Source organism: Salmo salar, chromosome 22 (genome assembly GCF_965601325.2).
Source record: "Salmo salar chromosome 22, fSalSal1, whole genome shotgun sequence".
Taxonomy (NCBI): domain Eukaryota; kingdom Metazoa; phylum Chordata; class Actinopteri; order Salmoniformes; family Salmonidae; genus Salmo; species Salmo salar.
In genome coordinates this window covers 25,268,389-25,295,523 of record NC_138312.1, presented here as the reverse complement: position 1 = coordinate 25,295,523, position 27,135 = coordinate 25,268,389, and the positions used below count along the sequence as shown (strand labels likewise).

Sequence of the window (27,135 nt, the reverse complement as noted above, 5' to 3'; positions counted from 1 at the left end):
GTGAGTAAAAATGTGCACTTCCATATTATAAAACTCATGTCATATACAATGTCAACATTTATGATCACTATGTTTGATGTACAGTTACAAAATGTCATGGCATCATACCCTGGGTTGTTCTGAACAGAATGAGCCTGTTTGTCTACAGTATGTGAAGAAAATTTGCAGCGGCACACGTGCCTGAATGCTTTCCTGACTTTCTATGCGCACCACAATTATCTGTTTCCCTGAATTGCATTGTGAAAGCTTAACGCTGTAATATCATCTTCTATGACTTTGCTAGTCATGTTGGCAATAGAACAAGCTTTCAAATGATGCCCATGTGACTCAGATTGTGATTTATAATGGGCCGTTTTTCGATTGCATGAAACAACAACAGTAATTGTGTGATGGCAGGGATGTAGAGTTGTGTTCCAAACAAAACAACTACAAGTTTGCATGCTCTAGTTCCTTGACGGCACAGCTAGGAGAGCTCAAAAAAGCACCCTATAGCTGAAGACTCTTCTTTGAGTCATAAAAGTGCATTGGAATTACTTAGGAACTGTGCACTTGGAGACACTAGTTAGTCCTCTCACTCAAACCCTTGTAAAACATTTTTTGTCTAATATTGCACCTGCCCCCAAATAATATTTGTATCATGTTACTGAATGTATCTAGAATATTTTCAGATTTCATTGTCAACAAATGCGTCAAAAAGTACAGCAAATATAAAATAGACATAAAATCAACAGTGTAATGTTTGGATTCAGTCTTGCGTCAGGTGAACTGTTGTGTCCTCACATTTGGTCTAATAATTTTCCCATAATCTCCAAACTGTTCCCTTTCAGCTGCTACCATGGCTATGCATTTCATATTTCTTCTGTAAGAAACATTTCAATTTAGCCCTGTCCATTTAGGCCAATTCCTACCAGTGTAAAAGGTTAAAGACAAGTACACTGAACTTAGACTGTCAAACGCCAGTATGCTTAGACCCAATCACTATCTCTTCAAAGTAAGTTACTAAATATAGTCCAGTGGTTAACAGTTTCTATGAATTCGTCTTTGCAATTATGTGTAATCTAATGTAGTGAGCTTTGAAATAATTGATGTATGTCAATTTTAAAGCAGTTAAAATTCATTACAATTTTGATAACGGTAATATGATAAACTAAAGAAAATATACATTTTCATCTAGTTTTTAACATGTTTATGTTTACTTTTTGAAAATACTAATATTAATGGAACAAAATACCATCAAATCTCAAACTTGATAGGTAGATGCAAAAAAATGTCATTTCAGCCTGACCTTATAGAAAATAATGTAAGTGGTTTTTTTTGTTGGTTTTTCCTGTGAAATAGTCGGCATCCTCTCTCTCTCTCATTTTATAAATTGATTCCAGCACCCCCTAAGCTGCATCATGATTGTGTAGGCGTAGATTGTAGATTATGCGATCCAGTTCTTCATTACGTCAGGCACAATGTGTCTTTTCTGTCCCCATTTAGATGGAGAGTGGATAGAGTTTTTTTCCGGTGGTGTCTTGTAGCATTGGTTCAGTATGAGAGGGAGGTACACATGCAGGGCCATAAGCAAAGAGACAAGGATACAACTTCAGGGAAGTTTGTTTTGGGGGCCAAGCGAGTTAATAGAAATACATTATACAGCACAAGGGAGATGAGCACTAGCAACACTGCAACCCGGCAAGGCTCACTCAGGCACACTCGAAAGGCGGTTTGATCTCTTAATTGAGGCCAGTCCCCGAACATTGGTTTTTCTATTTTTTGGACACATCAAGACAAGCTGGAAATACATTGTTTTCACCCTCAGTGTGTGGTTTTTAACTGTGAAAGACTACTTACTGCCTGTGGTCTTTGGATGTGACGAGTGTGGTACTTTATTTAGAGTGAGGCATGAAAGAGAAGGAAGTGAGAAGAGCACACCATTGGAGAGATTGCAAATGAACAGTGAAACAGGGTTCACTCTACTCAATGAAATGTAACAGCAGCAATTCCACTTTGATAGATGGACTCTGCAGTTTATGTTCCTGTATGCAGTATGCGTTCCTCGAATCTGCCCATTTGACAATTGAGAATGGCAGTTTCTCTACACTGCCCCCGTCTCCTCTTTCATTTCCTGCCATTGCTCATGACCTGTAGTGATGCAGAGGTCTCCAGATTGTTCAAGTTCAAGTTTTATTTGTCACATGCACAAGTACAGTGAAATGCTTAACTTGCAAGCCCTACCCAATGCAGTATTCAATATCAAAAAAGTATAACTATTAAGAAAAAAAATACAAGAGAAATAAGAAATAAGAGAGGAAGCTATATACAGGGTCAGTGCCAGTACCAAATACTGGAGTATTGAGGTAGATGCAGTATGTACATGTAGGCAGGGATTTGGAGAAAGTGGCTAGTAGCAGGATTAATAATAATAATAAACAGTATGGCAGCAGCATAAGTGGTGGGTGGGTGTGCATGGTGGTGAGTGTGTGTATGTACGTCTAAGTGTGTGTGTGTGTGTGTGTGTGTGTGTGTGTGTCTGTGTGTCTGTGTGTGTGTCTGTGTCTGTGTCTGTGTAGGTATGATAGGCGGATATACATGTAAACAAGGCTGAAAATTGACTGGTAGCAGGAATATATCATTATGACTACTGGTAATATATACATGTAAACAGGTAGCAGGATAAATAGGTAGATTATAATGGTAATGTAAATCAATAATCAATGAACAGCAGCGTAGTGGTAGTAATACATCTAATCAGTAATCATTTTAGCAGCAGCATAGGTGTGAGGGGGAGCAGATTGAATGCACAAACAGTGATTGATCTCTCTGGGTTACCGAGACAACATGCTCCCTGGGTAACTGTGGACTGGCTTGTCGTTAGGTAAGAGGACTGGATTTATCGTAAAGTGGGGTCCTTTTTACCTTATTTAAACAGATTGGAATGACTATTTGCCAGGCTCTTCCCAGGTTCCATGTTGGTTTTTATTTTATAAGAAATGTATTTTTTAGGGCTGTTCATTGAAAGATAAAAAATGTTCAGCACAAGTGTTAGGTTAGAGGTCAACATGGTGCTGTGAAATGCTATCGTTATGGTAAGGAAAACCTTGTATCCTCTATGTCTGAGCAAAAGGTTTTGATTGAGTGTAGTAGAACATCTTTATCTCTGGATGTTTAATCACAATTCTATTATGAGATGTTGTGACAGGTTTCTTTAGGCATGTTCACACCACACCTTAGCCCAGGGCTAAAACTTAACAAAAAAGGTTAACAAATGCTTGTGTGAACACAGGATAAGCTAGCTCCGGGCCAGTCTTAGCCTAGGGCTAAGATAGCCCGGGGCTAAGAACAATACCGTGTGAAAAGGAAGCCATTGCCATTGTAATCCATACATTATTTATTTTCTATTTCTTCAGCAGATACAGTGATCAAAATAGTAATTTTGTTTTCATACATTTTGTAATTCAGAAAATAATTGCCAAATAATTGCCATTGTCAAGTCAAAGAAGCAGCCTTTTTTCTCCCCTACCTTTATGAGTTTTGACTGTCTCATACACTGAGACAAAATTGCTTGGGAAAACCTTCTCCAAATCAATCTCGGTTTGCCTCAAACTGTCTATCTTTGATTTCCCTGGACTCTCATTTTTTGAAGGCAATCTGTTTTCTTTTTTCTTGTACTGTAGGTCCATAAATAGAAATATAACCATTTGCATAGCAAAAAAAAACTTCCATGCCACCCCAAAAAGGACCTCAACTTTCCACTTGCCTTAACAGATTATATCATCCATTAGAGTTGTGAGTGTTGTTTGCATTGGTACAATCTCCAGAAAAAGGCACACAAGCTTAGGGCTCATTTGTTTTGCACATGCAATACAATTTTTTACTCAGCAGTCTGAGATGGATTTGCACCTATTGGGAGAAAACGTGACTCTCACAGTCCCTAGGGAACTTTAGCACGCCATGCTAGTGGTCATCCGCGACCATACTCTGGGAGGCAGGCTTTTGCGAAAATTGAGGAAGAGAGGGGGAAAAAGGAAAAAAGAGAGACAGAGGGAGAGAGAGAGAGAGCTGTGGTTTCATTAGACTGTGCCTGGTCAGCTGTGCCATTGGCAGATATGCCAGTGCATCGAGGCACACGTGGCCAAGTAGCCTGCCTGGCTGCGTTTCCCTACTGCCCCAGACCCCTTGTGCTGGCGACGAAGAGATAATTCCACTCGCCCAGGGCTCTTCAGAATGAGGTCCTGGTGATATGAGTTCTTCCTGATTGCTATCCACTGTGGCAGCATGGGCCTGTGGGAGGGGGCTGGATTACAGCGGACGGCGCTGACACTCTCCAAGCTGAAGCGTGTCATTAAACAGTAAATCACTCTGATTGAAAAACGCATCATCTCCCAGCATCCTGTTTACAAAGCAAGACCTGCTCCACAGGCCCAGATTGTGTTCTTCTGCAGCATAAATCAAGAGCCAGTCATACTCCTGGTTCACCCCACTCAGAGCACTTCTCAACCAACCCCTTTGGAAATTGATTCAATGACAAATCATCGCATACTGAACCCTATTATTTGGGGGATAAAAATGTACTTTTCATGGACTCATACTAGTCATGGATTCATCATGATTCTCTTGGTGTTTGTAAGTTGTGACAAACATAACGCTCAGTCATGCAGCAATTATGTGTAGCATCATTGTGCTTCCAGATATCATTTGCTGTCAGGAATGCCATTTAGATTGTTAGTGCCACAGGAAATGAAGCATTTTGGAGCAAAAAGATGCACTCTACATTTAGGCTTCATAGAGACTGATGCTTAGAATGTTAGAATAACCACTTTGAGTTCTTTAAAATGGTTATGTCCACACAACAAACTGTTACAATAATGTTGCAAAGGACAACCACCTGAATAACTAAACTACTTTCTAAAATGTTATAGATTATAGGATTCAGTTACGATATCATGATAGCTGGATTGTGTTGGTGAAATGTTCTTCTTCTGATCTAATTTCTCACAATGTTTTTCTTTCTGAGTTGGAGTTGACCTTCATTGACCCACTCCGATGTGCAGATTGGGCTGAGAGACAAGAGGCAATGTTCCCAGCATCAGCTCAGCCGCCTCTCTACTCAACAGCTTTAATTGACACCAGCGAGTGTCTCATATTACACATTATCAGAGTGTGGAAAGTCTGCATCTACATTTTATATTTATAGATTCACATATTATATATTTTTTATATTCAGACTAAGGCCTTGGCTGAATGATGAAATAGTTTACCATTTAATGGAACATATTGATCAGAACTAGTATTTCTGCTCATTACATGTATGCCTTTCACCATAAGTGAAAAGGCAGGAGTGAACAAATTACCAGAAAAATACTTGCTGCTTAGAAGTCATTGAAGTGGTGAAAACATGCAGAGCCCTTTGGGCATTCTGTTGTATTAATAGAGTATTAATGCCGTATTATATAGTTGCTCAGTACCCATCCCTACTCCCTGTTTTTGGGGGCAAGCTTATGTTATACTGCAGTTCAAAAGAATGCAATGTAGGTGTCAGCTTAACCTCGACAGAAACAATAAATGAAACATGGACCAAATACATTTTCTGGTGTCCTGCTACTATGGTATCACCAGTCTTTGTTCTCAACAAGCATCATCTACATGAAACACTACATATTGTCATTACAGTTTCTGCTCTCACTCTCCCCCTCTTTTGACATGATATTGCTGAAACATGTCCTAGACACTACAAATCAGCTCTCTTTGTTTATGCAGCTTTCAAGGCAGGGAGAAGGAGACCCGGTGGAGCACTAACTCTGCCATACATTTTTCTCATACAGTCAGTTGCACTGACATCTATATAGTAGGACATTTTGGGCCGCACGATAGCGTGACATTTTGGGCCGGTTAATCATTGGGAATGGTTTTGTTTTCTCATTGCAGTTGAGCAAATTGCTGTTAATAATGGAAGAAAGCATAGTTTGCAGCCCTCATTAGATGTTGTTCTAACAACGTCTCTGATGGAGCGCCTCAGACGGAGGCCTCGTCTGCCTCTACAACCAGTTAACATGAGCCAATTAAAGCCATGCACTCTGCAGCCTCTCCACAGTGTTTTATGTTACCCAACAATGATAATGCAGTCTGCCGCTTTATTGCACAAAGATTTTGATGTTATGGAGGTGTACACTTACACTACTTTACACTTACTGTAGCTTATGTTTAGAGTTTTAGTAAGGGATCTGCGCTGATGGCAGCAGTTCGTATCAACCCAGCACCACACCAGTTCCATGGTATTATAACTACCGCAGTTGTTCATGTCAGTCTGGAGACAGTGTGCTTTAGTCAGTGCCTGAGGAGCCATGATGATGTATTCATTGTGCTTGGCTGTGTGACATCTGATGGTAGAATCAGTCCAACTGAACTACTGATTCATAAGGATAGGAACAGATGGTGGTGAGAAAGGATATAATTGTATCTGCTCAGCTTCCTCAGAATGTAGGGCTTATGGCACTTGAAGGATCAATATTGTGCAGTACTAGCATTAAAACAGAATGTAAGCCTCCCTGTTGAATTTAAGCCCAGCTAAACCTGAGGTGTTTCTACACAGACAGACAGACCTTGTCAGAGCTTACTGGAGATATCCACCACATGACACTAAAGATGGAATTTCTTCACTGAAACTTGGTATTATGAAGTAAATTCAAAAGCAGAGCTCATATTGAATAGTACCTTCCTAAAAAAATGTAATTGTCTCCAAAGGAAATTGATTTGCCCAGCTTCTGCCTGGCCTATGTCCAAATCCTGCAGCTGCCCCTCTTCAACTTGTACACAAGACAAAATTATATGCTTATCAGGAATGCAGTGATGGGGGAAATATCGACACAGTTACATATCACAATGTTATTTTAGACAATATTGCATCGATACTTTGAATCGAAACGTGTGTATATATACAGTACCAGTCAAAAGTTTGGACACACCTACTCATTCAAGGGTTTTTCTTTATTTTTACTATTTTCTACGTTATAGAATAATAGTGAAGACATCAAAACTATGAAATAACATATATGGAATCATGTAGTAACCAAAAAAGTGTTAAACAAATTAAAATATATTTTATGTTTGAGATTCTTCAAAGTAGCCACCCTGTGCCTTGATGACAGCTTTGCACACTCTTGGCATTCTCTCAACCAGCTTCACCTGGAATACTTTTCCAACATTCTTGAAGGAGTTCCCACATATTCTGAGCACTTGTTGACTGCTTTTCCTTTACTCTGTGGTCCAACTCATCCCAAACCATCTCAATTGGGTTGATGTTAGGTGATTGTGGAGACCAGGTCATCTGACGCAGCACTCCTTCTTGGTCAAATAGCCCTTACACCGCCTGGAGGTGTGTTGGGTCATTGTCCTGTTGAAAATCAAATGATAGTCCCACTAAGCACAAAACAGATGGGATAGCGTGTTGCTGCAGAATGGTGTGGTAGCCATGCTGGTTAAGTGTGCCTTGAATTATAAATAAATCACTGACAGTGTCACCAGCAAAGCACCACCATCACACCTCCTCCTCCATGCTTCACGTTGGGAACCACACATGTGGAGATGATACGTTCACCTACTCTGCGTCTCACAAAGACATGGCGGTTTGAACCAAAAATCTCAAATTTGGACTCATCAGACCAAAGGACAGATTTCCAAGTCAGCAAGTCTCTTCTTATTATTTGTGTCCTTTAGTTGTGGTTTCTTTGCAGCAATTCGACCATGAAGGCAGTCTCCTCTGAACAGTTGATTTTGAGATTTGTCTGTTACTTTAACTCTGTGAAGCATTGGGCTGGTAACTCTAATGAACTTATCCTCTGCAGCAGAGGTAACTCTGGGTCTTCCTTTCCTTTGGCAGTCCTCATGAGAGCCAGTTTCATCATAGCGCTTGATGGTTTTTTGCGACTGCACTTGAAACGTTCAAAGTTCTTGAAATTTTCCGGATTGACTGTCCTTCATGTCTTAAAGTAATGATGGACTGTCATTTCTCTTTGCTTATTTGAGCTGTTCTTGCCATAATATGGACTTGGTCTTTTACCAAATAGGGCAATCTTCTGTATACCACCCCTACCTTATCACAACACAACTGATTGGCTCAAATGCATTAAGAAGGAAAGAAATTCCGCAAATTAACTATTAACAAGGCACACATGTTAATTGAAATGCATTCCAGGTGACTACCTCATGAAGCTGGTTGAGAGAATGCCAAGAGTGTAAAAACCTATTGAGGGACAGCTATTGCGGAACTGTGGAGGGATCTTGGAGGTTTCGGGTTCACGTTTTTTGGCCTGGTGGTAGATCGGTGAACATGCCCTTGAGCAGGGCATTGATCCTGGATGCTTTTGTGTGTCGTTCCGAATGGGAACCTGTTGGATGACTGGTATGATGTAGTTGTTGAGTGGCTTCACTGCAAGTATATTGTATGTTTCAAATATTCAATGAATAAAAAAAATCTAATTTTTTAAAAATAGTGTAAAAAGCTGTCATCAAGACAAAGGGTGGATACTTTGAAGAATCTCAAATACAAAATATTTTTGGATTTGTTTAACACTTTTTTTGTTTCTACATGATTGTAGAAACAATGTAGAGAAAAAATTGAGAAAAACCCTTCAATGAGTAGGTGTGTCCAAACGTTAGACTGGTGCTGTATATACAGTGCATTCGGAAAGTATTCAGACCCCTTGACTTTTTTCACATTTTGTTACGATGCAGTCTTTTTCTAAAATGGATTATATCATTTTGTTTCCCTCATCAGTCTATACACAATACCCCATAATGACGAAGCAAAAACAGGATGTTCGATTTTTTTTACAAATGTATAAAAAACATCAACTGAAATATCACATTTACATAAGTATTCAGTCCCTTTACTCAGTACTTTGATGAACAACTTAGGCAGCTATTATATCCTTGAGTCTTCTTGGGTATGACGCTACAAGCTTGGCACACCTGCATTTGGGGAGATTCTCCCAATCTTCTTTGCAGATCCTCTCATGCTCTGTCAAGTTGGATGGGGAGCATCGCCGCACAGCTATTTTCAGGTCTCTCCAGAGATGTTCAAGGACATTCAGAGGCTTGTCCCGAAGCCACTCCTGCTTTGTCTTGGCTTGTGTGCTTAGGATCACTGTCCTGTTGGAAGGTGAACTTTCACTCCAGACTGAGGTCCTGAGGGCTCTGTAGCAGGTTGTCATCAAGGACCTCTATGTACTTTGCTCCGTTCATCTTTCCCTTAATCCTGACTAGTCTTCCAGTCCCTGTTGCTGAAAAACATCCCCACAGCATGATGCTGCCACCACCATGCTTCACCGTAGGGATGGTGCCAGGTTTCCTCCAGACGTGACGCTTGGCATTCAGGCCAAATAGTTCAATTTTGGTTTCATCAGACCAGATCTTGTTTCTCATGGTCTGATAGTCCTTTAGGTGCCTTTTGGCAAACTTTAATCTGGCAGTCATGTGCCTTTTACTGAAGTGTGGCTTCCAATACTAGCTTCCAATACTCTACTCAGCAAACTGGATGCAGTCTATCACAGTGCAATCCGTTTTGTTACCAAATCCCTTTATACCACCCACCACTGCGACCTGTATGCTCTAGTCGGCTGGCCCTCACTACATATTCGTCGTCAGACCCACTGGCTCCAGGTCATCTATAAGTCTATGCTAGGTAAAGCTCCTCCTTATCTCAGTTCACTGGTCTTCATAACAACACCCACCCGTAGCACATGTTCCAGCAGGTATATCTCACTGATCATCCCCAAAGCCAACACCTCATTTGGCCGCCTTTCCTTCCAGTTCTCTGCTGCCAGTGACTGGAACGAATTGCAAAAATAGCTGAAGCTGAAGACTTATATTTCTCTCACCAACTTTAAACATCTGCTATGTGAGCAGCTAACCGATCGCTGCAGCTGTACATAGTCCATCTGTAAATAGCCCACCCAATCTACCTACCTCATCCCCAAACTGTTTTTATTTACTTTTCTGCTCTTTTGCACAGTAACTCTACTTGCACATCATCATCTGCTCATTTATCACTCCAGTGTTCATCTGCTAAATTGTAATTCTTCGCTACTATGGCCTATTTATTACCTATTATCATGCCTTTTGCACACATTGTATATAGACTTTTTTTTCTACTGTGTCATTGACTTGTTTATTGTGTTATTGGCTTGTTTATTGTTTATTCCATGTTATTCCATGTGTAACTCTGTGTTGCTGTCTGTGTCACACTGCTTTGCTTTTTCTTGGCCAGGTCGCAGTTGTAAATGAGAACTTGTTCTCGACTAGCCTACCTGGTTAAATAAAGGTGAAATAAAAAAATAATAAAAATAGTTGGCTATACCTGTGCCAAAACTGGTATACACTGAGTGCACAAACCATTAGGAACACCTTTCAAATATTGAGCTGCAACCCCTTTTGCCCTCAGTACATCCTCAATTCATCGGAGCCTGGACTCTACAAGGTGTCGAAAGTGTTCCACAGGGATGCTGGCACATGTTTACTCCAATATTTCCCACAGAGTTGTGTCAAGTTGGCTGGTACTGGACCTCTACTCCGAATAGCTTGTTTCATCTCATCCCACTGATGCTCAATTGGATTGAGATCTGGTGACTTGGCAGGCCACTGTAGTAAGCTGAATTCACTGCCATGTTCATGGAACCATCCTAGCCTTGTGGCATGGGGCATTATTCTGCTGAAAAAATCAATTTGCAGATGGTTACACTGCTGCCATGAAGGGATGCACCTGATTGGCAATGATGTTCAGATATCCTGTGGCATTCAAACGTTGCTCCACTTTTATCAAGGGGCCCAATATGTGCCATGTAAACACACCCACACCCTCACATCACCAGCCTACAATGTTGATATGCGGCATGATGGATACATGTACTCGTGGTTTTCTCAAAAACTCTAGTCCTCCCATCAGCGTGAAACAGCAGGCACCGGGATTAATCAGACCAGGCAATGTTTTTTCCAATTCGCCAGTGTCCAGTGTTTTCATTCCATATCCCATAGCAACTGCTGTTTTTTGCTGAAAGAAGTGTAACTCCAGGGGGTGCTGAGGAGATTTTTGTCGACGTAGCACCCCCTGATAAATTTCTATTTATTAGTGGGGTGCTACTGCACCCTCAGCACCCCTACTTCTCATGGCTATGGCTTCATCTCCTTTCTTTTTATCCTGAAAAATTCCTCAGTCTTTGCTGATGTCAAGCATACCCTTAGCACGATACAGTCACCACCGTGCTTGAAAATAAGGAGGCAGTTACTAAGTGATGTGTTGTGTTGGATTTCCACCAAACCTAAAGCTTTGCCTTTAGGCCAAAAAGTCTATACCTTTGCTGTGTTTCTTTTTCAGCTAAGTTGTATTCTTCTTTTCACTCTTTCATTGAGGTCATTATTGTGGAGTCGCTACAATTTTGTTGAACCATCCTCATGATCACTAACTACAGTGCCATCAGAAAGTATTCACACACCTTGACTTTTTCCATGTTTCATTGTGTTACAGCCTGAATTTAAAATGGATTACATTGAGCTTGTGTCACTGGCCTACACACAATACCCCTACATACAATAACTTATTTAAAAGTGAAAAGCTGAAATGTCTTGAGTCAATAAGTATTCAACCCCTTTGTTATGGCAAGCCTAAATAAGTTCAGGAGTAAACATTTGCTTAACAAGTCACATAATAAGTTAAATGGACTGACTCTGTGTGCAGTAATAGTTTATAACATTATTTTTTTTATGACTACCTCATCTCTGTACCCCACAAATACAATTATCTGTAAGATCCCTCAGTCGAGCAGTGAATTTTCAAACACAGATTCAACCACAAAAACAAGGGAGGTTTACCAATGCCTCACAGAGAAGGACACCTATTGGTAGATGGGTAAAAAAAACTGACATTGAATATCCCTTTGACCATGGTGAAGTTATTAATTACACTGGATGGTGTATCAATACACCCAGTCACAACAAAGATACAGACGTCATTCCTAACTCTGTTTCCGAAGAGGAAGGAAACTGCTCAGGGATTTCAGCAAGAGGCCAATGGTGATTTTAAAACCGTCACAGAGCTTAATGACTGTGATAGTAGACACCTGAGGAAGGATCAACAACATTGTAGTTACGCCAGAATACTAACATTAATGACAGAGTGAAAAGAAGGAAGCCTCTACAGAATATAAACAATACAAAACATACATTCTGTTTGCAGTAAGGCACTAAAGTAAAACTTCAAATTATGTGGCAAAGAAATTATCTTAATGTCCTGAATACAACATGTTATATATTTGGGGCAAAAACAAGACTTTACTGAGTACCAGTGGCGGTCAGTGCCATTTATGATGAGGGCGTACATAAAAAAAAAATAATGAGCATGGCCTTATTTCTATTACAGCATATTGGATGACTGTCATTCATATTTCATTCACCCAGTTCAATGTAACATTGACAGGTTTAGGCTACATAATACTCAAATTGTACCTATACCCATCATGAGGTTTCTACAACCTAGCCTATGAATGAAAGTTTACAACGTAGATGCACACAGGTTGAGAGCAAAATTTGAGGCTAACATAGCATCCCTCTATGTGAGCCGGGTGTTTGAGTAGGCTAAACTAGACAGCTGCATTTGCTGGCTAAGTAAGTGAAACTGAAAGTGAAAATAAATGACCAAATCTCTCTTTCTCTCTCTCTTGCTTCTCCTTCATTTTTTAAGAAATTCATTTGTTGAAAACTGGTCAACTATTGTCTCTCTCTTTGAGTCAACTACTTACATTTTATGCACTGCAGTGCTAGCTAGCTGTAGCTTATGCTTTCAGTACTAGATTTATTTTCAGAACATTTGATTGGGTGGACACCATGTCAGTTCATGCTGCATGAGCTCTGACAGGTTGGATGACGTCCTCCGGAAGTTGTCATAATTACTGTGTAAGTCTATGGAAGAGGGTGAGAACCAAGAGCCTCCTAGGTTTTGTATTGAAGTAAAAGTACCAAGAGGAGGACTGAAGCTTGCTGTCATCCGGCTACAGCATGATTCTACCCTACAGAGTGCTGTTAAGGCTACAGTAGACCATTGCAAAACAGAGTTTTAATCAATTATTTGGTGACATGAATATGAGTCTGTCATACCAACATGTTTCAAGCAGACCACCATAGTCGCTGTGCCCAAGAACACTAAGGTCACCTGCTGTCACATCCTGACCAGTATAAGGGGTTATTTGTTATTCTAGTTTGGTCAGGACGTGGCAGGGGGTGTTTGTTTCATGTGGTTTGGGCTAGGTATTTAGGTAGAGGGGTATTTGTTTTATATGGTTCGGGGTGTGTGTGTACTTAGAGGGGTGTTGTATTTATGTGTTCCGGGGTTTTTGGTTTATGTTCTTGTTTTTGTATTCTAGGTTGTCTTTGCACTGCTGTTAGTTTAGCCTGCAAAACTGTCGTTCCTTGTTTATTGTTTTTCGTGTTCACTTATAAATAAATAATGATGAGCACGCAACCCGCTGCGCCTTGGTCTAATCTCTTCGACTACCGTGACAGAACTACCCACCAACCACGGACCAAGCAGCGGGGTAAGGAGCAGGAGGAAGAAGGATGGACATGGGCGGAGATGAGGATGAGCATTTCCAGGGCTATGGAGGAGTTAAGGGAGCCCGAGAGGCAGCCCCAATAATATTTTGGGGGGGGCACACTGGTAGTTTGGCTGGGCGAGGATTGAGCCCCAAGCCAAACCCCCGTGCCTTTTTTAGGCGACATATGACTGGATAGGTCCCGTGCTTAGGGGTGGTGCGTACTGTGGCGAGGCCAGGTATTTTCAGGCCGGTGTGCGCAGTGCCAGCGCCCCGCATTTGCCAGGGGGAAGTGGGCACCCAGCCCGTACGAGTGGTGCTAGTTCTGCACTCGAGACCGCCAGTGCGCCTCCACGGTCCAGTGTTTCCTGCTCGTCGTACTAGCCTTGAAGTGCGTGTCTCGAGTCTGATACCTCCAGTACCAGCACCACGCACTAGGCTTCCAGTGCATCAGCCCAGTCCAGTATGTCCTATTCCCGCTCCCCGCACTAGCCCTGAGGTGCGTGTCTCCAGGCTGGTACCTCCACTACTAGCCCCACGCATCAGGCTTCAAGTGCGTCAGCCCAGTCTCGAGCTTCTGAAGACGGTGCCCCGTCCAGAGTGTCTGACGACAGTGCCCCGTCCAGAGTATCCGGCGACAGTACCCCGTCCAGAGTGTTCGACGACAGTGCCCCGTCCAGAGTATCCGGCGACAGTACCCCGTCCAGAGTGTTCGACGACAGTGCCCCGTCCAGAGTATCCGACGACAGTGCCCCGTCCAGAGTATCCGACGACAGTGCCCCGTCCAGAGTATCCGGCGACAGTACCCCGTCCAGAGTATCCGGCGACAGTACCCCGTCCAGAGTATCCGGCGACAGTACCCCGTCCAGAGTGTTCGACGATAGTGTGCAGTCCAGGACCGAGTGAGACGGCCTACAGTCCGGGACCGAGTGAGACGGCCTGCAGTCCGGGACCGAGTGAGACGGCCTACAGTCCGGGACCGAGTGAGTTGGCCTACAGTCCGGGACCGAGTGAGTCGGCCTACAGTCCGGAACCGAGTGAGTCGGCCTACAGTCCGGAACCGAGTGAGTCGGCCTACAGTCCGGAACCGAGTGAGTCTGCCTACAGTCCGGAACCGAGTGAGTCTGCCTACAGTCTGGAGCTCCCAGAGTCAGCCTACAGTCTGGAGCTGACCAGTATAAGGGGTTATTTGTTATTTCAGTTTGGTCAGGACGAGGCAGGGGGTGTTTGTTTCATGTGGTTTGGGCTAGGTATTTAGGTAGAGGGGTATTTGTTTTATATGGTTCGGGGTGTGTGTGTACTTAGAGGGGTGTTGTATTTATGTGTTCCGGGGTTTTTGGTTTATGTTCTTGTTTTTGTATTCTAGGTTGTGTTTGCACTGCTGTTAGTCCTCCTCCCCCCCACCCCCCCCTCCTCCCTCTCTGCGGATGACTTCGTCAACCATTTTGAAAAGAAGGGTTGACGACATCCGATCCTCGTTTGCTAAGTCAAACGACACCGCTGGTCCTGCTCACACTGCCCTACCCTGTGCTTTGACCTCTTTCTCCCCTCTCTCTCCAGATGAAATCTCGCGTCTTGTGACGGCCGGCCGCCCAACAACCTGCCCACTTGACCCTATCCCCTCCTCTCTTCTCCAGACCATTTCCGGAGACCTTCTCCCCTACCTCACCTCGCTCATCAACTCATCCTTGACCGCTGGCTACGTCCCTTCCGTCTTCAAGAGAGCGAGAGTTGCACCCCTTCTGAAAAAACCTACACTCGATCCCTCCGATGTCAACAACTACAGACCAGTATCCCTTCTTTCCTTTCTCTCCAAAACTCTTGAACGTGCCGTCCTTGGCCAGCTCTCTTGCTATCTCTCTCAGAATGACCTTCTTGATCCTAATCAGTCAGGTTTCAAGACTGGGCATTCAACTGAGACTGCTCTTCTCTGTGTCACGGAGGCTCTCCGCACTGCTAAAGCTAACTCTCTCTCCTCTGCTCTCATCCTTCTAGACCTATCTGCTGCCTTTGATACTGTGAACCATCAGATCCTCCTCTCCACCCTCTCCGAGCTGGGCATCTCTGGCGCGGCCCACGCTTGGATTGCGTCCTACCTGACAGGTCGCTCCTACCAGGTGGTGTGGCGAGAATCTGTCTCCGCACCACGTGCTCTCACCACTGGTGTCCCCCAGGGCTCTGTTCTAGGCCCTCTCCTATTCTCGCTATACACCAAGTCACTTGGCTCTGTCATATCCTCACATGGTCTCTCATATCATTGCTATGCAGATGACACACAATTAATCTTCTCCTTTCCCCCTTCTGACAACCAGGTGGCGAATCGCATCTCTGCATGTCTGGCAGACATATCAGTGTGGATGACGGATCACCACCTCAAGCTGAACCTCGGCAAGACGGAGCTGCTCTTCCTCCCGGGGAAGGACTGCCCGTTCCATGATCTCGCCATCACGGTTGACAACTCCCTTGTGTCCTCCTCCCAGAGTGCTAAGAGCCTCGGCGTGACCCTGGACAACACCCTGTCGTTCTCCACTAACATCAAGGCGGTGACCCGATCCTGTAGGTTCATGCTCTACAACATTCGCAGAGTACGACCCTGCCTCACACAGGAAGCGGCGCAGGTCCTAATCCAGGCACTTGTCATCTCCCGTCTGGATTACTGCAACTCGTTGTTGGCTGGGCTCCCTGCCTGTGCCATTAAACCCCTACAACTCATCCAGAACGCCGCAGCCCGTCTGGTGTTCAACCTTCCCAAGTTCTCTCATGTCACCCCGCTCCTCCGCTCTCTCCACTGGCTTCCAGTCGAAGCTCGCATCCGCTACAAGACCATGGTGCTTGCCTATGGAGCTGTGAGGGGAACGGCACCTCCGTACCTTCAGGCTCTGATCAGGCCCTACACCCAAACAAGGGCACTGCGTTCATCCACCTCTGGCCTGCTCGCCTCCCTACCTCTGAGGAAGCACAGTTCCCGCTCAGCCCAGTCAAAACTGTTCGCTGCTCTGGCACCCCAATGGTGGAACAAGCTCCCTCACGACGCCAGGACAGCGGAGTCAATCACCACCTTCCGGAGTCACCTGAAACCCCACCTCTTTAAGGAATACCTGGGATAGGATAAAGTAATCCTTCTAACCCCCCCTTAAAGATTTAGATGCACTATTGTAAAGTGGTTGTTCCACTGGATATTATAAGGTGAATGCACCAATTTGTAAGTCGCTCTGGATAAGAGCGTCTGCTAAATGACTTAAATGTAAATGTAATGTAGCCTGCAAAACTGTCGTACTGTCGTTTCTTGTTTATTGTATTTGTGTTCACTTATAATTAAATAATGATGAGCACGCAACCCGCTGCGCCTTGGTCTAATCTCTTCGACTACCGTGACACCTGCCTAAATGACTACCGATCCGTAGCACTCACATCTGTAGCCATGAAGTGCTTTGAAAGGCCAGTCATGACTCCCATCAACACCATTATCCCAGAAACCCTAGACCCACTCCAATTTGCATACCGCCCCAACAGATCCACAGATGATGCAATCTCTATTACACTCCACACTGCCCTTTCCCACCTGGACAAAAGGAGCACCTATGTGAGAATGCTATTCATTGACTACAGCTGAGCGTTCAACATCATAGTCATAGCTCATCACTAAGCTAAGGACCCTGGGACTAAACACTTCCCTCTGCAATTGGATCCTGGACTTCCTGACGGGCCTCCCCCAGGTGGTAAGGGTAGGTAACAACACGTCTGCCACGCTGATCCTCAACATGGGGTCCCCTCAGGGGTGCATGCTCAGTCCCCTCCTGTACTCCCTGTTCACCCATGACTGCATGGCCAGGCACAACTCCAAAATCATCATGAAGTTTGCAGATGACACAACAGTGGTAGGCCTGATCACCGACAACAATGAGACAGCCTGTATGGAGGGGGTCAGAGACCTGGTGGTGTGGTTCCAGGATAACAACCTCTCCCTCAACGTGATCAAGACAAAGGAGATGATTGTGGACTACAGGAAAAGGAGGACCGAGCATGCCCCCATTCTCATCGATGAGGCTGTAGTGGAGCAGGTTGAGAGTTTCAAGTTCCTTGATGTCCACATCACCAACAAACTATCATGATCCAAACACACCAAGACAGTCGTGAAGAGGGCATGACCATGCCTATTCCCACTAAGGAGACTGAAAAGATTTGGCATGGGTCCTTAGACCCTCAAAACGTTCTACAGCTGCACCATGGAGAGTATCCTGACTGGTTGCTTCACTGCCTGGTATGGCAACTGCTCAGCCTCCGACCGCAAGGCACTACAGAGGGTACATCACTGGGGCCAAGCTTCCTGCCATCTAGGACTTCTATACCAGGCGGTGTCAGAGGAAGGCCCAAAAAATTGCCAGACTCCAGCCACCCTAGTCATAGACTGTTCTCTCTACTACCTCACGGCAAGCTGTACCGAAGCACCAAGTCTAGGTACAAAAGGCTTCTTAACAGCTTCTACCCCCAAGCCATAAGACTCCTGAACAGCTAATGAAATCGCTTCCCGGACTATTTGCATTTCCCCCAACCCCATTTTTATGCTGCTGCTACTCTCTGTTTATTATCCATGAATAGTCACTTTACCTCTACCTACATGTACATATTACCTCAATTACCTCAACTCACCGGTGCCCCTGCACATTGACTCTGTACTGCCACTCCCTGTGTATAGCCTCACTACTGTTATTTTATTGTTGCTCGTTAATTATTTTTTATTTGTATTATTTTTTATTTTATTGACTTATTTTTTACTTCAGTTTATTTTACAAAATACTTTCTTAAAATGTTTTTTTTTCTTCTTAAAACTGCATTGTTGCGTTTGTAAGTAAGCATTTCACTGTAAGGTCTACACATGCTGTATTCTGCACATGTGACAAATACAGATTGATTTGATTTGATTTGGATATATCTGTATCAGCTTTGTACATATGGATTTGGGGATTTTCTCCCATTCTTCCTTGCAGATTTTCTTAAGCTGTGTTAAGTTCAACGGGGAGCATCGATGAACAGCAATCTTCAAGTCTTTTCACAGATGTTTAATGGGATTCAAGTCTTGGCTTTTGCTGGGCCACTCAAGGACATTCACATTCTTGTTCTGAAGCTATTCCAGTGTTGCTTTGGCTGTATGCTTGGGGTCATTGTCCTGTTGAAACGTAAATATTTGCCCCAGTTTAAGGTAATTTGCACTCTGAAGCAGGTTCTCATCAAGGATTTTCCTGTATTTGGCTCCATTCATTGTTCCATCTATCCTTACCAGCCGCCCCGTCCCTGCTGCTGAAAAGCATCCCCATAGCATGATGTTGTCACGACAGTGCTTCACGGTAGGGATGGTGTTAGACGGGTGATGAACTGAGCCTGGTTTTATCCAGATATAGTGTTCTGAATTCAGGCCAAAGTGTAAAATGTTTGTCTCATCAGACCACAGAATCTTTTGCCTTATGCTCTCAGAATCATTCACGTGCCTTTTTGCGAACTCCTGGCGTGCTGTCATGTGCCTTTTTCTCAGGAGTGGCTTCTGTCTGGCCCCTCTCCCATAAATCCCAGATTGGTGAAGTGCTGTAGAGACTATTCTCCTTCTGGCAGGTTCTCCCATCTCTGCCAAGGAACTGTAGTTCTGTCAGAGTGGTCATTGGTTTCTTGGTCACCTCCCTGATCAAGGTCCTTCTTGCCCGGTTGCTCTGTTTGGTCGGATGGCCAGCTCTAGGCAAAGTCTAGGTAGTTCCATATGTTTTTAATTCCCAATGCTGGAGACCACAGCACTTTTGGAAACTTTCAAAACTCTAAGAATTGTTTTATACCCTTCCCCAGATATACAGTATGCCTCATTACAATTCTATCTTGGAGATCTATGGACAGTTCCTTGGACTTCATGGTATAGGTTCTGCTCTGACATGCACTGTCAACTGTAGGACCTTCTGTAGACAGGTGTATTTCTTTCTAAATAATGTCCAAACAATTGAATTGGTTGTAATGACATCAAGTTGTAGTGACATCTCAAGAATGATCAAGGGAAATTGGATGGACCTGAGCTCAATTTGGAGTGTCATTGCAAGGGGCGTGAATACTTACGTAAATTAGATATTTTTGTAAAACGTGTTTCACTTTGTCATTATGGGGTATTGTGTGTATATGGATGCAAAAAAAATCTATTTAATACATTTTTGATTCTGGCTGTAACACAACAAAATGTGGAATAAGTCAAGGGGTATGAATACTTTCTGAAGGCACTGTATGTGGAACTGCATTATTCATACAGTGATAAGTTTCCACAGCCTCTACTGTGACATTTGCCATTTAGACGAGGCATGATAGACTCTTTCCCCTGGTGAGTGACATTGCATCCCACTGACTCAGTTGACATTTCCATGGTTACATTTTTTATTTCCCTTCAACATGTGAGAGTTGCATCCATTTAAAGAGAACTCACAGGGAGGGATGCCAGTACTGTACGAGCCGTGGCTGGGCTCCTTATGTCTTAGAGAGCAATGTGGAGCGTCGGTACTAAGTGGTTGGGATTTGCTCGAAGAGCATCAGCTCGTGTTAATGACCTGTAGTCTTCAGCAGGGCTTATCCATTCAAATCAACGCCACAGAGAGGATTTCTCAAGTCTGATGATTAAAGTAAGATTCTGTATCATTGTATGGAGGTGCTTTAAAAAGTTGAGACCTTAGTCTTTCCTCAAGCTGTGGAGCTTTAAGGGCGTCACTTTAAGGGCCTGTCACTTTAAGGGCCTGTCACTTTAAGGGCCTGTCACTTTAAGGGCCTGTTGACTATGACAAGCAACACACTATCACAATTAATGTGTGTAGAATTATATTACAGCATGTCAGACTTATCACGTTTAATTGCATACAAGTTTGGATCCTTTTAAATAGTTTTCTAACATACATTAAGCAGTTGGCTTTCCATAGCAAACATACTGCTAGAGACGTTTGAAAACTGAGATTAGGGTTTTCTACACAAGTGCATTGGCATCACTCATTAAATCAAATCAAATGTATTTATGAAGCCCTTCTTACATCAGCTGATATCTCAAAGTGCTATACAGAAACCCAGCCTAAAATGCCAAATAGCAAGCAATGCAGGTGTAGAAGCAAGGTGGCTTGGAAAAACTCCCTAGAAATGCCAGAACCTAGGAAGAAACCTCGAGAGGAACCAGGCTATGAGGGGTGGCCAGTCCTTTTCTGGCTGTGCCGGGTGGAGATTATATCAGAACATGGCCAAGATGTTCAAATGTTCATAGATGACCAGCAGGGAGGGTCAAATAATAATGATCACTGTGGTTGTCGAGGGTGCAACAGGTCAACACCTCAGGAGTAAATGTCAGTTGGCTTTTCATAGCCGATCATTCAGAGTATCTCTGCTGTCTCTAGAGAGTTGAAAACAGCAGGTCTGGGACTGGTAGGACGTCCGGTGAACAGGTCAGGGTTCCATAGCCACAGGCTGAACAGTTGAAACTGGAGCAGCAGCACGGCCAGGTGGATGGGAGACAGCAAGGAGTCATCAGGCCAGGTAGTCCTGAGGCATGGTCCTAGGGCTCATGTCCTCCAAGAGAGAGAAAGAAAGAAAGAATTAGAGAGAGAATACTTAAATTCACACAGGACACAGGATAAGACAGGAGAAGTACTCCAGATATAACAGACTGACCCTAGCCCCCCGACACATAAACTACTGCAGCATAAATACTGGAGACTGAGACAGGAGGGGTCGGGAGACACTGTGGCCCCGTCCAACGATACCCCCGGACAGGGCCAAACAGGCAGAATATAACCCCACCCACTTTGCCAAAGCACAGCCCCCACACCACTAGAGGTATCTTCAACCACCAACTTACCATCCTGAGACAAGGCCGAGTATAGCCCACAAAGATCTCTACCACGGCACAACCCAAGGGGGGGTGCCAACCCAGACAGGAAGATCACGTCAGTGACTCAACCCACTCAAGTGACGCACGCCTCCTAGGGACGGCATGGAAGAGCACCAGTCAGCCAGTGACTCAGCCCCCGTAATAGGGTTGGAGGCAGAGAATCCCAGTGGTGAGAGGGGAACCGGCCAGGCAGAGACAGCAAGGGCGGTTCGTTGCTCCAGTGCTTTTCCGTTCACCTTCACCCTACTGGGCCAGACTACACTCAATCATAGGACCTACTGAAGAGATGAGTCTTCAATAAAGACTTAAAAGTTGAGACAGAGTCTGCGTCTCTCACATGGGTAGGCAGACCATTCCATAAAAACGGAGCTCTATAGGAGAAAGCCCTGCCTCCAGCTGTTTGCTTAGAGATTCTAGGGACAGTTAGGAGGCCTGCGTCTTGTGACCGTAGCGTACGTGTAGGTATGTACGGCAGGACCAAATCGGAAAGATAGGTAGCAGCAAGCCCATGTAATGCTTTGTAGGAAAGCAGTAAAACCTTGAAATCAGCCCTTGCCTTCACAGGAAGCCAGTGTAGAGAGGAGTTGAGGAGTATGATATGATCAAATGTTTTGGTTCAAGTCAAGATTCTAGCAGCCGTGTTTAGCACTAACTAAAGTTTATTTAGTGCTGTATCTGGGTAGCGGGAAAGTAGAGCATTGCATTAGTCTAACCTAGAAGTCACAAAAGAATGGATATGTTTTCCTGCATCATTTTTGGACAGAAAGTGTCAGATTTTTGCATTGTTACGTAGATGGAAAAAAGCTGTCTTGATATGTTCGTCAAAAAATAGATCAGGGTCCAGAGTAACACCGAGGTCCTACACAGTTTTATTTGAGGCGACTGTACAACCATCAAGATTAATTGTCAGATTCAACAGAAGATCTCTTTGTTTCTTGGGACCTAGAACAAGCATCTCTGTTTTGTCCGAGTTTAAAAGTAGAACATTTGCAGCCATCCACTTCCTTATGTCTGAAACACAGGCTTCCAGCGAGGGCAATTTTGGGGCTTCACCATGTTTCATCAAAATGTACAGCTGTGTGTCATCTGCATAGCAGTGAAAGTTAACATTATATTTCCGAATGACATCACCAAGAGGTAAAATATATAGTGAAAACAATATTGGTCCTAAAACTGAACCTTGAGGAACACCGACATTTACAGTCATGTCACTTGCTGTTAAAACATGTTTTACTTTGTCATTATGGGGTATTGTGTGTACATAGATGATACAAAAAAATATTGAATACATTTTTTTATTCTGGCTGTAACAAAACAACATGTGGAATAAGTAAATGGGTATGAATGCTTTCTGAAGGCACTGTATGTGCAAGTTGGTGCTGCTTGAGAGAGGAAGTTAATCCAATGTCAAACAGCCTGATCTATGTTTTTTTCTAATTTTACACAGATAAAGCTGTTATATATAAGAATGTTCAAAGTATAGCTGAGCAAGGTTTATGTTGTTTCAGTGACATTTGTTTCACTTTAGCTATTTCTTCTCTAGTTATCATAACATAAGCGAAATTGGAGGGGAGAGAGTCGCTGAAACAACATACAAAACATGCGGAGCTTTGCACAGACTGATTTTATTTTGTTCAAATTGGTTTTGAATCCATGTATTTGTCACTGTTTTTATCTATTGGGACCTCAACAATTTGAGAAAACTTTGAATAAATCATGTTGGGCATTCAATCAGAAATAAGAGATATTGGATTTGGATGTTTACTGTGGTGTAATCCAAATCTATTTAAAATACAGAAATAATACATGTGTATACAGTACCTTACACTGCTTTTGGTCCCTTTTCTAATTAATTTAAATAAAGTGTGCAATCCCCTGAAAATGTATTCCCCATACATAGTAATGAAAAAAAAACATGTCATACATTATATAATCTATTTCAGATCAAGTCAATATTTAGAAAGTCCCACTGAAATAGACTCTATAAGTATAATAATACAACATTTCGTCAAACTAGACACATTTCCATGTTTGAAACAATCATATCAAAATGGATCAAAATGGATCAAAATGGATCAAAATGCATGTGCTGATGTTCCACTAACAGGGACCAGAGTTGGATCTAACATTGAATTGTTGATAGCAAGCTTCCTATTACAGAGCCTTCAGAAGGTATTCCTACCCCTTATTCCACATTTGTTATTTCAGCCTGAATTCAAAATGGATGAAGTCTTTTTTTCTCACCAATCTACACACAATACCCCATAATGGCAAAGTGAAAACGTGTTTTTAGAAAATGTTGCTAATTTATAGAAACTTAAATTCAGAAATATCGCAAATACATAAGTATTCACACCCTTGAGTCATTATTTTGTAGAAGCACCTTTGGCAGCGATTAAACCTGTGAGTTTTTCTGGGTAACTCTCTAAGAGCTTTATCATTGCTAGACAACCATTTTCAGGTCTTGCTATACATTTTCAAGTAGATTTAAGTCAAAACTAACTCAGCCATTCAGGAACTTTCACTGTCTTCTTGGTAAGCAACTCCAGTGTAGATTTGGCCTTGTGCTTTAGGTTATTGACCTGCTGAAAGCTGAATTCATCTCCCAGTGTCTGGTAGAAAGCAGACTGAACCAGGTTTTCCTCTAGGATTATTATGCTTGTGCTTTGCTCCATTCTGTTTATTTTTTATCCTGAAAACTCCCCAGTCCTTAGTGATTACAATCATACCCATAACATGATACAGCTACCACTATCCTTAAAAATATGGAGAGTAGTACTCAGTAATGTGTTGTATTGGATTTTCCCAAAATATACTGTAACACATTGTATTCAGGACATGCAGTTAATCGCTTTCCCACATTTTTTGCAGAATTACTTTAGTGCCTAGTTGCAAACAGGATGCATATTTTGGAATATTTTTTATTCTGTATACGCTTCCTTCTTTTCCCTCTGTAATTATTTTCCCTCTGTTAGTATTGTGGAGTAACTACAATGATGTTGATCCATCCTCAGTTTGTAACTGTTTTAAAGGTACCATCAACCTAATTGTGAAATCCCTGCGCAGTTTCTTTCCTCTCTGGCAACAGAGTTAGGAAGGACACCTGCATCTTTGCAGTGACTGGGTCTATTGATACACCATCCAAAGTGTAATTAATAACTTCACCATGCTCAAAGGGATATTCAATGTCTCCTTTTTGAATTTTTACCCATCTACCAATAGATGCCATTCTTTGCGAGGCTTTGGAAAACCTCCCATGTCTTTGTGGTTGAATCTGTTTTTGAAATTCACTGCTCAACTGAGGGACCTTACAGATAATTGTATGTGTGGGGTACATAGATGGGGTAGTCATTAAAAAATCATATTAAACAATATTTTTGCACACAGAGTGAGTCCATGCAACTTATGTGACTTGTTGAGTACATTGTTACTCCTGAACGTATTTAGGATTGCCATAACAAAGGGGTTGAATACTTATTGACTCAAGACATTTCAGCTTTTCATTTTGTATTAATTTGTAAAAATGTAGAAAAACATAATTCCACTTTGACATTATGGGGTATTGTGTGCAGGCCATTTCAATTCAGGCTCTAACACAACAAAATGTGTAAAAAGTGAAGAGTTGTGAATACTTTCTGAAGGCACTGTATATATTCATGAAGTGACGTTACAAACCATACTCATTATTTCTGTCTTCTGCCCTATAGGATATTTGACAGTAACCATTGAGCCCCTTCCTCCTGTTGTTGTGGGAGAGACTGTCACCCTGAAGTGCAACTTCAAGACTGATGGAAGACTTCGAGAGATTGTGTGGTATAGGGTGAGTAAAGCTGCAAGTTCATACACTATACTGTATATGCATGCCATGTACACCAGCCTTACAATACTAATCAGTGTGACTTAATCCATTTTAGTTTTATTTCATATGTTTTATATGATGTAGGTATTTAACTCTTGACCAAATGCCAATTAGCCTCTCTTCCTCTAGTGGTATAGTGTGATAAATTCCAATGTTAAGAAATAATAAGGGCCAGGTAATTCATGCCAGGTGTGAAGGGTGTCACTCTGGCTTTTGGTTAGGAATATGATTTTCCTCTCAGTTATGCCTGGATATTTTGCATAAAATAGAAGCTAATGTGACATTAATAGCAGATGATTACAGTTCAGAGGCTGGGTTTTATCTATTGAAACAATGGTGTTCCAAAGTGGTCACACCGAACCACTTGGATGGATGTCAATGAAGCAACAGCTGTCAGCTCACGGCCTGATTATTTCATTTACCCAGAACTCCCCAATTATGCGCCGGTTAGAATTATACAAGTACGCAATATGAAATATGCTATATTTCTTCTGTGGAATTCTGCAGTCATAGACAGTACCCTGGCTGATACAGTTTGGCCAAATATACATATTTGCACCCTTGCACTTTTCTTCAATAATTCCCTATTTCTTGTAAACAAGTTGAACTGAAAATACATTTTATTGGATTTTCAACATAGCAAAGCCACATTTATTTTTGTAAACTTTAGCTTACAATTTTTATTTTTGAAAATAAAGAATCACGTGGACAAAATTATTGGCACCCTGTAGCTAGTACTTGGTTGCACAGCCAAGATAACTCCCAACAAATGCTTCTTGTAGCCATCAATGAGTTTGTTGCACATTTCTACTGGCAATTTTGCACAGTCTTCAGAAGCAAACTGCTCTAATTCTTCAGCGTGTGAGGGGGTGCCCTCCACCAACTGCTGATTTCAGCTCTCGCGATAGGATATGAATGTGATTCAGATCTGGACTCTTTGCTGGCCACTCCAGAACATACCAGTGGTTTTTCTTGAACCATTTCTTGTGGCTTTGATGTGTGTTTGGTGTCATTGTCCTGCTGGAAGATCCACCACCTTCAACAGAGACCCAGTTTTGGACACTGGGTTAAACATTCCACTCCAAAAAATCTTGATAATCTGCTGATTTCATGACGTTTTGCACACATTCAAGGCTCCCAGTACAAGAGGCAGCAAAGCAACCCCACAGCAGTATCGAACCTTCCCCATGTTAGATTGTTGGGAGGGTGTTCGTCCATTTGGTCGTTGGTAAACATAAGAAGACCACACTGCTGAACGAGACACAAGAAAGCCTTATTGAACTTCTTATAAACCTACCTAAACAAGTCTAAATCCTGGGGGAAATGTTATGTGGACACACCGCTGTTTCGCTAAAAAGCTCAGGGATAGTGCTGGATAAATGTAACCACTCTCAAGTTCATAGACATAGCTATGGATGCAAGGACTGACCGTCCATTATATTAAAAAAAAATAGTTTTAACCATGTTTTTAGGCTATACAATGTTTGCTACATTTAGCTAAAACAAGATAATATTTAGCAAATTTTGCAATCAATGGGTACATCTCATTAATTTATAAGTCCAAAAACAGATGTAGCTGCTGCAGATTGCCCATTTAACGCCTTATTTGTTATATCATTATTAATTCCTCACCTTTACATAATTTTCCAATATGAACATCCAACATTTTGAAAGACGGGTCATTGTTCTAAATGTAAATCTGTTTAAATAGAAGTGCATCAATGACCAAGTTTAAATAAAATGTCTACGATAAGTAGACTTGACGCTATCCCATTCACCTTTGTTCACTTAACTGTACTGCCTCAACATCGCTGATTGTTGAG

At 42.6% G+C, this 27,135-nt stretch overlaps 1 protein-coding gene across 2 annotated transcripts in view; it reads left to right on the top strand.

Moving 5' to 3' along the window:
- The window catches only part of igsf21a (immunoglobin superfamily, member 21a), a 266,508-nt gene that overhangs the window by 83,907 nt on the left and 155,466 nt on the right, over window positions 1–27,135 (top strand). For both annotated transcript variants that reach the window (XM_014166637.3, XM_014166636.3), the window contains exon 2: window positions 25,161–25,273. In XM_014166637.3, the coding sequence (XP_014022112.1) occupies window positions 25,161–25,273 (113 nt within the window). The remainder of the gene's footprint in view (window positions 1–25,160; window positions 25,274–27,135) is intronic.